Source organism: Pyrus communis, chromosome 3 (assembly GCF_963583255.1).
Source record: "Pyrus communis chromosome 3, drPyrComm1.1, whole genome shotgun sequence".
Classification (NCBI taxonomy): Eukaryota; Viridiplantae; Streptophyta; class Magnoliopsida; order Rosales; family Rosaceae; genus Pyrus; species Pyrus communis.
Window position 1 is genome coordinate 27403784 of NC_084805.1, and position 17455 is coordinate 27421238.

Sequence of the window (17455 nt, forward strand, 5' to 3'; positions counted from 1 at the left end):
TTGGGTGGTAAACAAAGAAAGCTAATGCGTAAATTCACCAGACCAGACGCTAAATGTAGAGGCTAGAGATCCGACTGCAAATATGATAGAGTATTGGTCAAGCAGATTCTCTATTTAATAACTAGGTTTTAGTTTAGCGTTATGATCATTTTGCAAACAGCCAAATAATAAACGAAGGGGCAATCCTAGGCAAATCTTCTATTTAGATTATATTTTGTAAATTATATAACGTAATTGTTGACGTTGAATAAGTAAGTGTTGATCAACGTATTTATTTTTTCCGGTGTAGTTTGCAAATAGATGTAAAGTTTTGTGTGCTTAATTAACCATCTTGTAAAATTTGATCCAATTCCTAACTGCGAAGTTTGGAGTACGGTTGGAATGTACCTTAATCAAGTCATGAGGATAAAATGGTCTTTTTGGTCCACCCCTTAAGAAACTTCTTAATTTGGTGGACCTTCATGATTATATGCTTATAGTGGATTAAATGAGCGAATTACTCAACTCATCTGTGATTATATTATAGTGAAATTTGGTGGACCTTCGTGACGTTTTTATATTGTAGCCCAAACTTTCAACCAAACACAACAAAATTGTTTTCATAGGGGACAAACCAGCAGAGTCGTCTCGACAATTCGTATTTTTAAAGGTTGGAAAGATTCATAGAGGTTTTTTAACTTCAGCATCATTGTATGTTTATCAGCGTTAAAAATCAAATTAAATGCCTCCGTCTAGCATCATCGTGTGATTACCAAGAATCGAACTCAAAACATTTCGTGTGGAATACAAGTTTAAATTTCGTCTCAACCACTGAACAAGCCGTGATGATTAAACAACAAACTTTCTTTGGATATAATAAGCGTGGGTTTTAAACGCTAACGTTACTGGGTGTTGAACGTTTACGGTGATCGTGCCAATGTATTTACACAAGGTGTAAAAATCCCGGAGAAAAATAGTCGATGATCAAATGGACCATGAAGCTTTGCTTCTTCTTCGATTCCCTCCAAAACCCTCTTTCCCAACGGCTTTACCTGCCATTTAAACCCATCCAAACCTCACTTCAATTCAGCACTGAGGCAAAAACCCTAAACCCTAATTTCACACCCACTTCTGTATCATACTCTAAGCTCTTGTCACAATGCACTGCTTCCAAATCTGTTGGTGTGGGCAGGGAAATCCATGCCCACGTGATCAGATTCGGATGTTCCGAAGACCCAAATCTTCGGAACCATCTGATCAATCTGTACGCGAAATGTCGGTTTTTCAGGCACGCCCGGAAACTGGTTGATGAAAGTCCTGAACCAGATTTGGTGTCTTGGTCTGCTTTGATATCTGGGTATGCCCAAAATGGGCTTGGTAAAGAAGCCCTTTCGGCGTTTCGTGAGATGCACTCGTTGGGTGTTAAGTGTAATGAGTTTACGTTTCCGAGTGTTCTTAAGGCGTGCTCTATTACTAAGGATTTGGGACTGGGGAAGCAGGTTCACGGGGTTGCGCTGCTTACAGGGTTTGAGTCCGATGAGTTTGTTGCGAATACTTTGGTGGTAATGTATGCGAAATGTGGTGAGTTTGGGGATTCTAGGAGGCTCTTTGATGCAATTCCAGAGCGGAATGTTGTTTCGTGGAACGCGTTGTTTTCTTGTTATGTGCAGAGTGATTTTCATGGAGAAGCAATGGATTTGTTTCAGGAAATGGTTCTGAGCGGAGTAAGACCTAATGAGTACAGTCTGTCTAGTATAATAAACGCGTGCACTGGGTTCGGGGATGGCAGTCAAGGAAGGAAAATTCATGGTTATATGATAAAGCTCGGATATGAATCTGACTCATTTTCAGCAAATGCACTTGTTGACATGTATGCCAAAGTCAAAAGTCTTGATGATGCAGTAACAGTATTTGAAAAAATCGAACAGCCTGATATTGTTTCCTGGAATGCTGTTATTGCTGGTTGTGTTCTTCATGAGTACCATGGTCGGGCTCTAAAAATTTTTATACAAATGAAAGGGTCAGGAATCCGTCCAAATATGTTCACATTATCGAGCGCACTTAAAGCCTGTGCCGGACTAGGGTTCAAGAAATTGGGTAGGCAGTTGCATTCTTTCTTGATAAAGATGGATATGGAATCAGATTCATTTGTCAATGTTGGACTGATAGATATGTATTGCAAGTGTGAGATGATGAGCAATGCAAGGGTTCTTTTCGATATGATGCCAAAGAAGGACATGATTGCATGGAATGCTGTGATCTCGGGACATTCGCAGAATGGGGAAGATATAGAAGCGGTATCCCTCTTTTCTGAAATGTATAAGGATGGGGTAGAATTTAACCAGACTACCTTATCTACAGTCCTCAAAGCCACGGCGAGCGTGCAGGCCAGAGATGTTTGTAAACAAGTTCATGCACTTTCTATCAAAACAGGTTTCGAATCTGATATGTATGTTATAAATAGCCTTCTCGATACATATGGAAAATGCGGCAAAGTACAAGACGCGGCAAAAATTTTTAAAGAATGCCCAATTGAGGACGTGGTGGCTTTTACATCGATGATCACAGCCTATTCACAATATGAACAAGGAGAAGAAGCTCTAAAACTCTACTTGCAAATGCTGGAGAGGGAAAACAAACCTGATTCATTTGTATGCAGTTCTCTTCTGAATGCCTGTGCAAATTTGTCTGCATATGAGCAAGGGAAACAGATCCATGTTCACATTCTCAAGTTTGGATTCATGTCTGATGCTTTTGCCGGGAACTCTCTTGTTAACATGTATGCAAAATGTGGAAGCATAGAAGATGCAGATTGTGCTTTCGCTGAGGTACCTGAGAGAGGAATTGTTTCATGGTCTGCAATGATTGGAGGACTTGCTCAACACGGGCATGGAAGAGAGGCCCTCAACTTATTCACTCAGATGCTCAAGGATGGCGTTCCCCCCAATCATATTACTTTAGTAAGTGTCCTCTGTGCGTGCAATCACGCAGGTTTGGTAACGGAAGCCAAAAAGTATTTTGAGTCCATGACAGAGTTGTTTGGAGTTGTGCCTAGGCAAGAGCATTATGCTTGCATGATTGATCTCCTTGGCAGAGCAGGGAAGATAAATGAGGCAATGGAGCTTGTCAAAACAATGCCATTTCAAGCGAACGCGTCTGTTTGGGGGGCACTTCTTGGTGCTGCGAGAATCCATAAAAATGTTGCGCTTGGCGAGCGCGCTGCTGAAATGCTCTTAGTTCTTGAGCCCGAGAAATCTGGTACTCATGTACTTCTTGCAAACATTTACGCATCAGCCGGCATGTGGGATAATGTGGCGAAAATGAGAAAACTTATGAAAGATGACCAGGTAAAGAAGGAACCTGGGATGAGTTGGATTGAGGTCAAAGACCAGGTACACACATTTATAGTAGGAGATAGAAACCATTCAAGAAGTGCTGAAATTTATGCGAAACTCGATGAGCTTTTCGACCTAATGTATAAAGCCGGCTATGTTCCAATGGTGGAGATGGACCTCCATGATGTGGAACAAGGTGAAAAGCAGCGGCTTCTGCGCTACCACAGCGAGAAGCTTGCAGTGGCTTTCGCGTTGATTGCCACTCCGCGGGGAGCTCCCATTAGGGTGAAGAAGAATCTAAGAGTATGCGTGGACTGCCACACAGCACTCAAGTTCATCAGTAAAATAGTTTCCAGGGAGATTATTGTGAGGGACGTCAATAGATTCCATCATTTCAGAGATGGTTCTTGCTCTTGTAGGGATTATTGGTGACATAACTGCAAAGAACTTTTACTTCTTCCTTCGAATTCGAACCGAATTTTTGTACCATTCTATGTACTATTACAGTGTAATTTTAATAAATTAAGAGTTGGTTCTGTTCTGTTTTTGAATAAGGAGATTGTTCTTACACAGCTTTAGAACTAATTAGTTTCCATAATCTAAAGGCGTTCAAAGTATGGACGCTAAGAGGAGAACTTCCATGTAACGAGGATGTCACTGCGGCAGGACCCCAAACCGATTTTAAGAATGGATAATGTACATGGTATAACATTTACAACAAAAGTATAGTGTTTCGTAACTCTGATTACTTAATTCATAGAATCCTCCAGCATTATTGTCAACAATGAATACTTCACCTTCACCGAGATTCGGCCTCCATCTACACAAAGCTTGGCTCCGGTGACCACCCAATATCCTGGCGAGTCCTCAGGACCTCTCAACATTTCCTTGGTATCTACAAACGTTGCCATTTTTGGTGCCTTGCTTGGTAAAGGTGGCCCTGCAGGGTAAACTGCTGAATTCAAATCCACTTTTGTTGGTGTCACAGGTGGATTCAATGCCGTACTAAACCTTGTGCTGATCAAGGTTGAGATGAATCCTGATTTTCGAGAAGTTGTCGAGGGTCCTTCCCACTCTGATCTGCGGATTTTTGCAGATGCCACCGTTGAAAATCCAAGCCTCAAGAACAAAACTTTCCTCATTCCAATGGCCTTGGCTTCAAACCAGGCCTTCGTCACAATTGATGCAGAGTCATCAATACAGGCCCCGTTGTACTCTACTGGGGCAGTGCATACATGTGAAAATATGCTCCACTTGACAGGTTCAAAGTAGCCTCGTTCCTCTGGCCCGTGAATGGGCTCGTAACTGTGATCGTATGAGAGTTGGAGAGTATCGGGAAGAATTGCAAGGTGCTGGAGATGGATTGCCAGATGGTCACTTTTCTTACCTTCAAGATACAAACGCATTCCTGTCACCGGTCGATTTCCAGTATCAACCTGAAAATTGTAAAATTACAAACCACAATCCAAAGATGAACTAGTGTATGTAATAATATGCTTGAGTAATGGAATCGATGAAAATGTGAACAATAAAAAAGCAGTTGCACAAAGACATTTCATTTTCTGAAAATCGAGCCAAAGAACAGTGCATCTTTTCAACTCATTGACACAACAATTTTTCAGTTTTAAGGAATTTCTTAACAGTCCATCGCTTGATAAAACATATGCAATGGAAGTCTTCAAGGGACAAGGAATTCCCAACATGCTATCAACAACTAATATGTCAAAATATTTTACATCACAAGGTATTTACCTTCAAAGTGTTAACATATAGCTTTGGGCCCATAAAGGTGAATTGAAGTGATGGGGATACTTGTTTTCTGCGCCTGAGACCGAGAGGCAGATCACCATACACTGGAGCCCATTGACGTGGTAACTGATATTCCAAAAATTGTTGGAGTTCCTCTACCGGTGGTTTGTCTGCAAGGTTTATCATAGAATTATGAGTGCATTCAGACTTTTTATGAAAAGTAATTTAGCCAACTGGGATACGCACATCTAAGGTAGAGATTCACTGCATGGCTTAGAAACCCAATTCCTTGGACACCACCCAACAGAGAGGTTATGGGCACAAAGGACATCGATATGACATTAGGTGACTGTGATACGGTTGAAAGCCACTGGTTATGACTTTGATCAATATCAAAACCTCCCCTTCGAACACAGACAGTAACTATACCCTGCATTAAATAAACAACATCGATATCTTCATCCATCCAATGCAGGTTGATTGCTTCACATTAAAATGGACACCAAAATGCTTACATCATTCATTTGTGTGACAGTAGGTTGCCTTACTGGGGCCGCATATGTTCTACGAACCTCCCAGGGCATAGAGTCATCATCCTGAAACAAAGGGCACAAACATTAAAGTAAAAGTAAGTTACCTCGTCAATTGCCACAACTTCCATTTTCATAATTTTGTATCAAGATAAAACATAAGCGCATAAAAATTCTAAGAAAAAAGAGGCAAGTTATACAATTAAAAATTCTGCTTACCTTGGTTTTTCCTGATAAACCATCGGACTCTGATCCAGTTGCATCTTCAGAAAATTTCTCGTCAGCTAATTGCTTTAACAATTTCTGCACTTCTGTGGGTTGAATGTTTGAATTTTGTAACTGCTTCATGTGAACTATATCCTTTCCACCCATTTTCACCCCAACAACAATATGAGTGCCGTATTTATCAATGAACCTGGAATTCAAAATATTAAACATCAACTCACGGTGGCACAAAACAGTTGTATCCTTAGCTGGAAAATGTAGATAAATAACTGTCCAGAAAGAGAAACAATATTCATTCCGGTTTTTACTCCTCTATATTATCATCTCTGATATGCAGAGCTATATCCACGCTCGGGTGCTTATTGCAATAAATTACACTGCATCCATAAACTCCTTTGTAATATAGTTTCAAGTGTCTAACTCAACGAAACTGTTGTGCGCATTCAACAACGGAAGAAAATGTTGAAGAACTTAATACGCAAAATTCAAAGTATTAAGCTATCTCTTACTCAGCAAGGGCAGCAGGGTCCCATGTAGAAGGCACTTCCTGTATCACATGCTGGGATAGTTTTAGATGGGATCTTTCTAACTCAATGTTATACAGAGTTATCAACCAACCATCAAAAGCAAGAGCTTTTGTCGGAGCTGCATCCTTCTGCCAGCAGCCAGTGAAGTTAAACATAGTATTAAACAGACCAGACGGAATTTTGCCCGATAGAGACACTTCCTTGTTGTATTGCTCTGACATCTGGAAATACAAACAATGCAGATACTGTTAAGAGTTAAACAAACAATCACCAGAGTCCCGTTAATCGACTCGAGTAAGAAGTAAGGTACCAGCAAATTCTGATGGATCAAAACAGAACACTATCTGAACGATCCAATACAAAAATGTGTCTGAGGATATGAATTGAAATTTCAAATTTGAGTTTCTACGATTCAATTTCTACCACAATTAATTCAAAATTTCCCAACACCATGATAATTAACATGAAAAACAAGTCCATAAATAGTAATATTAAACAAAATCCACTTCAACAAATGCCATTTCAAACTTGTAATATAAAAATTAAAAACTAAAAAATCGGATTTCTCCAATTCTTCCATCACCATCCAGTCAAAGAAACAACTGCAATCAAAACCCAGAAACCAATTCGCGCCAAAAAAAAAACAAAAAGCTAATGAATTTCATTTCCCAAGAAGAAAATAACATACCTGATTAAACGAAACGACGTCGGAGCGGAACCTGGTGCGCTCGCCTTTATCGCACCTGATGGAGGTGGAGACGTAGGGCACGACGGGACCACCAGGGACGACGAGGTCGCGGGTCCGGGTCGAGTCCAGCTCGATGAGCATAGACTTGCACGCGGTGAGCCGGATATCGTTGCAGAGATTGTACCCGGACCCGATCACCGCGACGGCATTCTGGGCAGCTGATTGGGGGTCGAGGCGAGACCCATTGAGAGCCATCGATTTGGGAACGAACCCAACCGGAAGGCGAATAAGTGGCTGGAGAGAGAGGGGTTGAGGTTTGGGGAGTGTTGAAGGGTTTTGATAGATTGGGGCGACGACCCATTGGAGTCTCCGGTTTTGAGGATTCAACTATGCGAGAGAGAGAGAGAGAGAGAGAGAGAGACTACAAAGTTGAATTCTTTGTTTAATCTACTACAAAGTTGAATTCTTTGTTTAATCTTTAAATTAAATTAAATTAAATTAAGTTTAACAACTAATTAATCGAAAAGTTGGAATATTTGTTTTGGTTATAAAAAAAACTCATATATTTATAACAAAAAAATACATTTGTATATTAAAATATTAATAAAAAATTATATTTTTACAATAAAAAATTATTTTTCGTATTATTTATTTTACTTTTTATTTTATCTTTATTATTAAAATTCAAAATTTTCGAACATTTTTTATTAATTTTCTTTAGTTAAATGCGCTGATTGATGAAAGCGACTCACCTTCTTCGATGAATTTAGTGACGAAGGCCTGGATATTGAACTGGGAGGACTCCCCTGAAAGACGTAAAGTGGGAACGCAGAGACTTGGAAGGCGGCTGGAGCTGGCGGCTTCTTCCTCTTCTTTTCCCGCCACGCGTCAACGTCTCTGCCGTCATGCATTGTTTTACCTTTTTGTCCTTCCTTCCGTGTTTCCCATGAGATATTTATTTATTGTTGACCAAGACAAATGAGTTGTTTGTTTACTGAAATTGGGCTTCACTTTAATATTTGCGGTGAGTTTGGAGGCAAGTACTAAACACCTATAAAGGCCCAACCAACCCTAAATATGTTTCAATTTTCACCATCAATTTTCATATCAATCCTTGGTTTTCGGACATTTCAACGAAAATATCAACAAATGAGTTGTTTGAACCATCGATATTATATATACTAAGTGGAGGAGAGTGGGCTTAGTCGCACAATAGGCTAGCAATTATGTGGTTCAAATTCGCTTTTGGTGAAAATCAAACATAAAACCTCTCACTTCCAATGAAAATGAATACCAACAGATTGTAGTACTAAGTAAATATATCTTCACCAAAAAAAATAATAAATAAAGTAAGAATTGGTGGATGTTTTAAAAAATGATGCCAACTACACACACTAGTAAAGTAAGAACTGGTCAAGTCAATGGTTTCCCATTATTTTCTTGAGGAATGAATGCATGGTCTTTATGGGTTTGAGCTATTAAGAGCAAGTGGGAACGCCAATACACAGGTGACAACAACTTCTCACTCGGTTTCTTCCCACTGGAACTTTTTGTTAACTCGTCATTAACTCATTGATTATCTCTAATTCCACCAGTAACTCTCTTTTTTTTTTTTTCTTTTTTTTTTTAAGGGACTAGCTAGTGGTTTCATCATGCAGTTCATTTTTTTAAGAGTTGGAAAGATTCACAGAGACATTTCGCTTTTTACTGATCACCAAACGTGTGATTTATCGTCGCATTAACTCACACCATTTTGTTGTTAAACATGTATTGAATTGGACGGGGTTAATTTTGACCAAGCAAGGAATATCAAGAGGAAAAAAGTCCAAACCAAGCTAGGCTCCAAAAGCGTTACATGCACATAATTAACACATTGAAAAATTCATGGAGATATGATAGTCAATACCACCACCACCACCACCACATACTAAACACACTCGCTTTCATACTGACATTTCACACTTCGACAACCCCCCTTCATTTAATTATGGGGTGTGATATCCACACACCCCATTTTACTTCTCATATATCTTTTTAATTTTCGACCGTCGGATTGGATGAATTAAAGAAGATCAATGGACAGAAATTATCAAGAGATGCTTGAGAAGTAAAATAGGGTGTATGGATAGCACACCCCTTAATTATTTGTCTCCTTTTTTGTATGATATTCATCTACTTGCCATCACAAGCAAAAAACCCAAACTCCTCTAGCTACCACCACCACCACACCACATGTCATCATCCACTCAAACTAACAATGGAAACAATTCAAGGTGGGAGGGGATCCTGATGCCGTTACGTGATTACTAGATTATTTTAGTTTCCGTGTGATAACAACCCTGTATGATGAGTTTATGTTTTTATGAAAATTTTGAGACATATAAAGAACTCTCTAACCAAATAACACAAGTGATATTATATAACTGAACTAATAATACTACGTGATTGTGTCACATTACACTAAGAATATCTTGTCCTAGAGATAGAGAAGCATAGCCCCAACTCTAGTGTGACAGCTTCCCATCACTTCACTTTGTGCCTTGGTCATCAAACAAAATTAAATTTCATTTTTTTAAAGAAAAGTATGATATTTCATTTATTGAAAAAGGGCATTACAAATACATATCATGAAGAACTCGGTCTCAAAACGGTCATTGCAAAGTAGATCTAAAGCTATTACAATAAAGCATCACCAATCACAAGCAATGAGTAGATATCAAGCACTAGTATGTGCTCATCAAGAACCACTAGATTATACAGACTAATAAAATCGTTAAACCTCGCGTTACACGAAGATCATGCAAGAACAAAAATGTATCATTGTCTAATTCCATAACACCAGGTGGAGTAGATTCAATGAATCAAACAGCTCCATCCTTCACACAAGATCCAAAAGAGATGCAACACAACAAAACAAAAATTAAAATGAAACAACTCTCCTACAGAGAGCAATCAAACTAGAATCTCTCATAACGAGAGAAATCAAAACCAAACTCTAAGACAATTATTGGAAATTATTAAACAGTAACAAAATAAAAGGATAAAATCATGTTGTCGCCCCACATCCTCCGCCCATCTGACAACCAGATCATTGGACCGCCTAAACTTGATCTCAACGCCATCCGACATCTTCCATGGCTTATGGTTTCAACCTCATATCGAAGATGATAACTGGATTCAAAACTGTATATTCACTGTGTGTGTGGACCAAAATTCGATGATTAGCACGACGACTACTCTACACCAAAACAACAAAATAAAAAAGGAAAGAGAAAAGACATTAATAATGATTGTCTAGAAGATTGATTACCCCCAAAACCAAAGGCAGAGTCCCGCGGCAGAAAATATTTTCTTTGTTTACGGCTCGGGTTGATAATTAAACCAATATTAACGTGCTTCGCATCTGAACTTCTCAACAAAAACAAGAGGCCACGTATTAGGCATGTGTTCCACGAATAATGATTGCTTCGTGATGTTTCCACCCCAAATCTACACATAATAATAATCACCTTAAATTATAAGAAAAATTAATGAAAATGATTTGAAAATTTTGAATTTTAACGATAATGATAAAATAAATGATAAAGTGAATAGTATCATGATTGATTTTTTATTGTAAAAAACGTAATTTTTCGTTAAAATAAACAGTACCGGATGATTTTTGTTAAAATTCCATAAAATATATGCTTTATTTATTTTTAATAATATAATTCAGAAGATATCATGCACACAGATCAAATAAAATCCAATCAATCTGGAAGCTTGATATTTGGTTTGTGGGGTCCCCATCTCCGGCAGCCAAACTATGGAGTTGTTGGGATACTGTGTGTATCTTCTGGTGGTGGTTCCAGGAAACATATAAAATAAGTTTTATATGACCTGCTGGGATTTTATGTTTTTTGGTTTTTCTTTTGTTGACGGTGGAGGATAAGGTGGTGGTTTCTTTGTTGTTTCCCAAGTCCAACCATACAAAAAATAAATAAGAAATTAAATTGGGAAATTAAACAATATACTACAAGAGAGTTTTAAACTGTCGGTTGGGCAAACAACTTGACGTTGTGTTCTAAATTCATAGTGATTGTGTCTCTTGTTCTTCGAATTGCTTATTTTAATTTTTAATGTTTCATTTGAGTTAGGGTATTAGAACAACGAAATGTGTTCCATCATGAGTTTCAGTTCCCTCAAACCGCTGAGTGCGATGAAGCGTAGATTGTAGTTTGATTATTCAGCTATCTCGCGTAATCTGACTCACTTAAACCTTATTTGCCTGTGGTGGTGTCTCTTATAGCTTGTGCCTATTATCTTCAAGAACAAAGAAAATGAAAGTAATATTTAGTAACTCAAATTCATTTCAGAAGACAAGTTCTCGACCGATGCAAGATCTCTTGGAGGCTCAGAACTATTTTGAGTACGTTAAAATGGTTGGCAACCTCTTTGGATTCTATTTTTAATGGCGACATATTTATAGAAAAGCCAACTTCATAGTTGATCCTATTACATCCATTGGTCGCAATGTTGACAATGTTTGTAGTTAGGATAACGCACTTCCTAATAAAACATGACGAGCGTTTTTATTTCCTAGAAAAAGAAAAACAAAGGGGTTGTTTTCTCAATTTATAGGTCCACAGAAAAATTGTGGCTGTGACTAAAACTCATAGAGTCGGCATCATTTTCTTCACAGTCATCATGTTTCAAGCTTTAAGCTAGAGATGGCTGTAATGCACATCAAATGAAAGAGACAATCAGACAACGTAATTGGTCCAAATATGACACCTACACCCCTACACTCACACAGACAGAGACTGAGGAGCCAAAAACACAAGTTTTATGTAGAGGGACCATGATAATTTAAATTCGAAATACCTTGTTTAGGAAATAATTTCCAGACACTGTTTCCACACAATCTGTTTGCTTTCATTTTTCATTATACTAATACTTAATCAATTCAAAGGCGAAATATAATCGACTTGAATTCGGGACAGCTGTTCGAAATCTTTGTGAAAGACTGGATTTGTTATCTCATATTTTCTTTTTGTGAAAAAATACCAATTGAAGCATAGGGTTTTTTCAAAGAAAAACTAACGAAAAGTCTAAAAAAAAAACTTTAGTTTTAATAAAAAATGACAAATAAAAGTGTAGTGAATAGTATACAGGGGTAAAAACGTGATTTTTTGTTAAAAGTGAACAGTACCATAAGTGTTTCGTTAAAACTCCCAATTAACAAGGAGTTGGGTCAACTATTCAATCAAGTGAAGTTGAGAGTTTCCCATCTATTCTCGAGAAACAAGTGGCTATGCAAATTGGTACTCAATTTCATATGCGGCAATTCCGCCAAGATCTCTTTTTTAGTTGGGAGAAGAATCTGCACGAATCGGACTTTTTGAGAAAACATATCGAGAGAGAATTGTTTAAATAATGTGTGGTCGTTAAACAAGGATATATATTAACTAAAAGGCGATTTTTGTTTATTATATATTTTGTTTAAAGCTCATAAGTCATAATCAAATTCTACTAGCATTCATAATAAATGCATAATCCAGCACGAATCATGCATGAATACTACGTATTACTTGATAAGGAAGCAACCACCATACCCTAACTATATTTTGATTACGAACGAATGCGTGACCGTGATTGAAATGGATGTTTCTTATACATTGAAACTCAACAAATAATGCATATCCTGAAGAACTCGGCCCAAAAGGGTGTTAAGAAACTTGATTTAAAAAGATTACAATAATGCATTACCAATCGTAAAATGATGAGTAGATGTCAAGCAATCGTCAAGGCTCATCAGAAAAACCGCAAGATTATACAGACCAATTAAAACTATTAAACCTCATGTTATACAAAGATTATGTGAGAAAAAAAATATATCAAACCATATATTGGGACAAGGAGTACGATGCCCGTGAGTCTAATTGCATCACATGATCACCGCCACGATCTCAGCACACCAAGTGAAGTGGATCCAAAAAAATCAAATAGCTACACCCTGACCAAGTGAAGTATATATTCATTAATGAAGAAGATTTTCTTAAAAGAGTGACACTCAAACACACTCGTTAATTTTTCAATGAAGAGTTATCATCAACTACATTTTCATTTGGCTCACATTAAGGGACGATCCTCTATAGTTAGTTTTTAAAACTCTTGCCAAGAGTGGATAGGGCAATTAATTTTTTTTAAAGCTACCGAAAGATTTTTTGATATGTCGAAAACACAATGTGGCTCACCAAATGCATCATAGAAGTGGTTAGATACTTCAAAAAAAATATTTTCAACCACTTATATTATGACATTTTGTGTATCAGACTATGTTCTTAGCATATTAAAAAATTTATCTAATGAGACATCTAAATTCAAAAGCTCCAAATTATTAGCACTCTAAAATTATTATTTATTTACCTATCTATCTTTTTATTTTTTCACTTGAAATGAATCATGTAGAACTTATTTTTCAAATGGTAATAACAACTCCATATATAATTTATAAAAAAACAAAACAACGTACAATTAATTAAATATCATATAATTGTGCACTTATGTTCTGCTGTATGGTATATACTAAATGAATGAAGCGTTAAATGCCTAGCTAAAAATCCATAGCCAAGAATTACGTTGTGTATTGTGCACCAATGAAAAAAAAAATCCTAAAAAATGAGAATGTAAAAGGGGTTATACGGGATTTAAAACAAATTTACTTATTTTCCTTATTAAGGAAAATATAAAACGAAATAGAGAGTAAATTAGCTCCCATTTACGAGCTTTTGCTAAAATCAGCCCATTGACCGGACAGCGCAGCACGGTGACGAAACGCGGGGATAGAAAGACAGTAAATATTTATGCGCGTATGGCCCACGATTACATTGGAGCGTGGGGAGGAGAGCTGTCGGATAAAAACAATACTGCTGTCAGAAACCACTCCCATCTGTTGTAAGAAACGCTGGGCGGGTCTGGTTGCGTGATTGTCCTCCGCTTCCACTGAACACGCGTAAGAAATGGACACGTGTTGGAGCGGGAATGGGCGAGAGGCGGCGCTCGTTTCGTCCAAGCGCGCGAGCGGTTCAAGGGGAGGGTAAAAGCGTGGGCCCAATTGAAGGAAAGGCAGGCTCTTGCCTTAATTAATTTAAAAATTGAAAAATAAAAGGGGAAGTAAAAAAGTGAAAAATAAGCCTATTCACTCGGCGTGATGGCAGTTTCTGCCGACAACTTGTTCAACCGGCTAATGCTGCCCAAGCATGTTGACTTGGGCAACGATGGGGTTTTTGCTCTGACGTACTCTTTTGTCGGTCTACGTGCTGGTTTGGAAAGTGTATTTTTATGGCCGAAAACGTTTTCAATCGTTAAAAGCACTAACCAAACATTTTTAATCGTGTTCTTGTTAAATTATAGATTAATAGTTGATGAGCGTAGAAGTTATAAAAAAATATAAATTATTTGATATCAGATTAACTATTTTAACTTTGTTTTTAATTTGTTAAATCACATATACATTATTTCTTTATTTGTGCAATTATGATTTGCGTAATGTTCATGTCTGAAAAATTTACCCATTCATAGTTTTCATAGACTTCTAATTTTTATTCATGAATCTAAAGTTATAAACTAAACACGAGCGTCTAAGGGAAAAAAAAGTGCAAGTGATATCCTTCTATTGCAACTCTCGATTTTAAATAATAATTTATATAGCACGAATACATTACTGTAGTAATATTTCGATCTAATAAAGTAAATAATTACAAAAATATTTTAATTAAATATCATTGACAGAAAACGTTACGCAGTCTTGGCTCAACAAATAAATGGCGAGTGGAAATGATCCTGGGAGTGGAGCGTGGGAGATGGGAGGAAGGAGCACAGCACGCAATCAGAGAGAGTGCATCCGCAGCCGTTAGATAGTGATAAAAATGATGGGAGTGCTGTGATATCTCGACAACCCACATGCCACGTAATACGGGAACCAAAATTGTACAATTACTAAATTGCCACCACTGGAGAGCCGCCCCTAACCCCATCTCAGTCAAATCGCTTGTTGACTGTGCGCCTCTCTCTTCATTTGTTCGCTCATCCCCTCTATATATAACCACAGCCTGCCCTCCCATACTCCTCCATTGCCATCTCCACACCCATATTTTCTCACATATTTTCACTGCAACCAGACACTCTGACCACCCAAACACTACAAACAAAAATCGCCACCGTTCAGTTATGGCGCCGAGAGAGAAGACGGCGACCGCCGTTAGGGTGAACGGTAACGGAAACGTGAAGGAGGTGCATTTTAGAGGCGTGAGGAAGAGGCCGTGGGGAAGGTACGCCGCCGAGATCAGAGATCCCGGCAAGAAGAGCCGGGTCTGGCTCGGAACCTTCGACACGGCGGAGGAAGCCGCCCGGGCCTACGACAACGCCGCCAGAGATTTCCGCGGTGCCAAGGCCAAGACAAACTTCCCTCTCCTTTCGGAAAATGTTAGCCTGAATATTATAAAAAATAATAATAATAATAATAATAATAATGATAATATAAATATTAATAATAAAATTAGTGGCGGAAGCAACAATCAAAGCCCGAGCCAGAGCAGCACGGTGGAGTCCTCCAGCCGTGAGCCGCCGGCTCTGATGGTCGATTCCTCGCCGTTTGATCTAAATCTCGCTCACGGTGTTAGCTCCGGAGGATTCGGCCCCGCGCCGATGAGGTTCCCCTTCCAGCACCAGGTTCCGGGAATCGGACCTGTCATCCGAGTCCCGGCTTCCTCCGCGGCAGCCGCGAATCACATGCTCTATTTCGACTCGGTGTTCAGAGCCGGCATGTTGAAGAACCACCAAATTCATCAACGGCTGAGATTCGATCACCACAACTTCCACCAGCATGATTTCCAAGCCGCCGGTGGTGGTAGTTTCGCCGGTGGGGCCCAGAGCGACTCGGACTCGTCCTCGGTGGTCGATCTGAACCAGAACGATCTGCCTCGCGGCGGCGGCGGAGGCGGAGGGTTCGATCTCAACCTCCCTCCTCCACCCGAACTCGCCTAATTTTGTTTTTGGAGCAGAGCCCGGCGGCCGGCTGAGTTAATAGGAAATCTTCAATTTCAGTTTTTTTTTCTTTCTAATTTTAGTTCTATAATTTACGAATTTCTAAGATAGAAAAAGAAAAAAAAAAAAACGCTGAGAGCAACCAATTAAAGAAGCTCCATGTGAATACGTAGCTGATCGGATCATCATCCTTTTTTTTTGCAGCAGCGAAACTCCACCGTGTTTCAATCTGTTGTTCGGAATTAGACACCCCTTGTTTTTTCAATGTCAATTTTCAGTTGTAATCTCCCGTTTCAGCAATAATTATTTTCCCCTAAATGTAACCAAACTGATCATTTCTTTTTATTTAGTTTAATCATTAAAATTGTTTCCGTTGTCCTTTGACTACAATATTATGATCCAGCGATGTAACGCTCTTGATCGTTTTTCCGATGTTAGATGTAAACGCTTTCGATCTTTTCTCGATAAATCTTGTATTTTGGTTTTCGGATCAATCTTGTCCCCTTTGCCCGATCGGAAGGTTTGTTACTTTTATCATGCGTACTTTTTAAGATCTCTGAAGATTTTTGTTTTCAACCGTTTTTTTTTATTGTTCAAGAATAATGTAAGGAAAACTATGGAAAAGTTTTGAAAATTTTGAGATTTAAATATGAGGATAAAATAAATGATAAAATGAATAGCATCACGATTGATATTTTAATGTAAAAATATGATTTTTCGTTAAAGTAAACAATACCAAGAATTTTTCATTAAAGTTCTCTATAAAGTAAGAAGAAAGTAGCACAAAATTTGTTGACATGTGTGGGATGTGTGTGTGTTAAAAAGTGAATTACTTATATATTAAGATTTTACACCACTTATATAAAAATACGTAGTGTACCATCCATATTCCGTCACAATACAAATTTTCTTTACCATATGTGTCCTAACTGGCTGCCGCGTGGCAGGGTATGTCCCAAGCGTCGGCGGCCCTTACTGCACTCAAACGAGTGAAAACCGAGTCGTTTTAACTCTCTATAATTACGCTTTTGTCCCCTTCCTTCTGAATATTTTGAGAAATATTCGGATTAAAGAGAAAATAAATGATTAGGCGCCTAAGGGATGGTTAGAGGTTGGGCGCGTAAAGGGTGGCAGCCGGTTTTGGAGGGTACTTCGGACCGAAAGTTAATTCCACGTTGACCGGGTAAGCTCTCGAGATTCGAGTCGCGATTGCACGTGACATACGGCCGTCCGATCTCACGTACCTATTTATTTTTATTTTTTTTGCCGAAAAATAAATAATTAGCAACGCGAAACAGGTGGGAGGAAACAGACAAAGGCGGGCCCCACGTGGTGGCGGGCGCTGCGGGTGAAAGTGGGAAAGCGCGGCTGCCGCTTTTAGTGGAGCCCACCGCC

The 17455-nt window shown here is 38.6% G+C and overlaps 3 protein-coding genes across 3 annotated transcripts; 2 read left to right on the top strand and 1 right to left on the bottom strand.

Annotated features, from left to right (window-relative positions):
- The first annotated feature begins 852 nt into the window (after positions 1-852).
- Positions 853-3824, top strand: LOC137729383 (pentatricopeptide repeat-containing protein At5g04780, mitochondrial-like). The gene has a single exon (XM_068468329.1). The coding sequence runs from the start codon at positions 960-962 to the stop codon at positions 3744-3746; it is 2787 nt and encodes a 928-aa protein (XP_068324430.1). The 5' UTR covers positions 853-959; the 3' UTR covers positions 3747-3824.
- Positions 3825-3950: 126 nt separating this feature from the next.
- Positions 3951-7454, bottom strand: LOC137729384 (MACPF domain-containing protein NSL1). The gene is made up of 7 exons (XM_068468330.1): positions 7034-7454; positions 6328-6566; positions 5813-6008; positions 5579-5659; positions 5310-5493; positions 5067-5233; positions 3951-4750 (listed from the first exon to the last, which is right to left on the bottom strand). Exons 1-7 carry the CDS (start codon positions 7286-7288, stop codon positions 4064-4066), a joined length of 1809 nt encoding a protein of 602 aa, XP_068324431.1. The 5' UTR covers positions 7289-7454; the 3' UTR covers positions 3951-4063.
- A 7671-nt stretch (positions 7455-15125) lies between these two features.
- On the top strand, positions 15126-16426 carry LOC137729295 (ethylene-responsive transcription factor 4-like). Its single transcript, XM_068468187.1, has one exon. The coding sequence runs from the start codon at positions 15245-15247 to the stop codon at positions 16058-16060; it is 816 nt and encodes a 271-aa protein (XP_068324288.1). The 5' UTR covers positions 15126-15244; the 3' UTR covers positions 16061-16426.
- The last annotated feature ends 1029 nt before the right edge of the window (positions 16427-17455 follow it).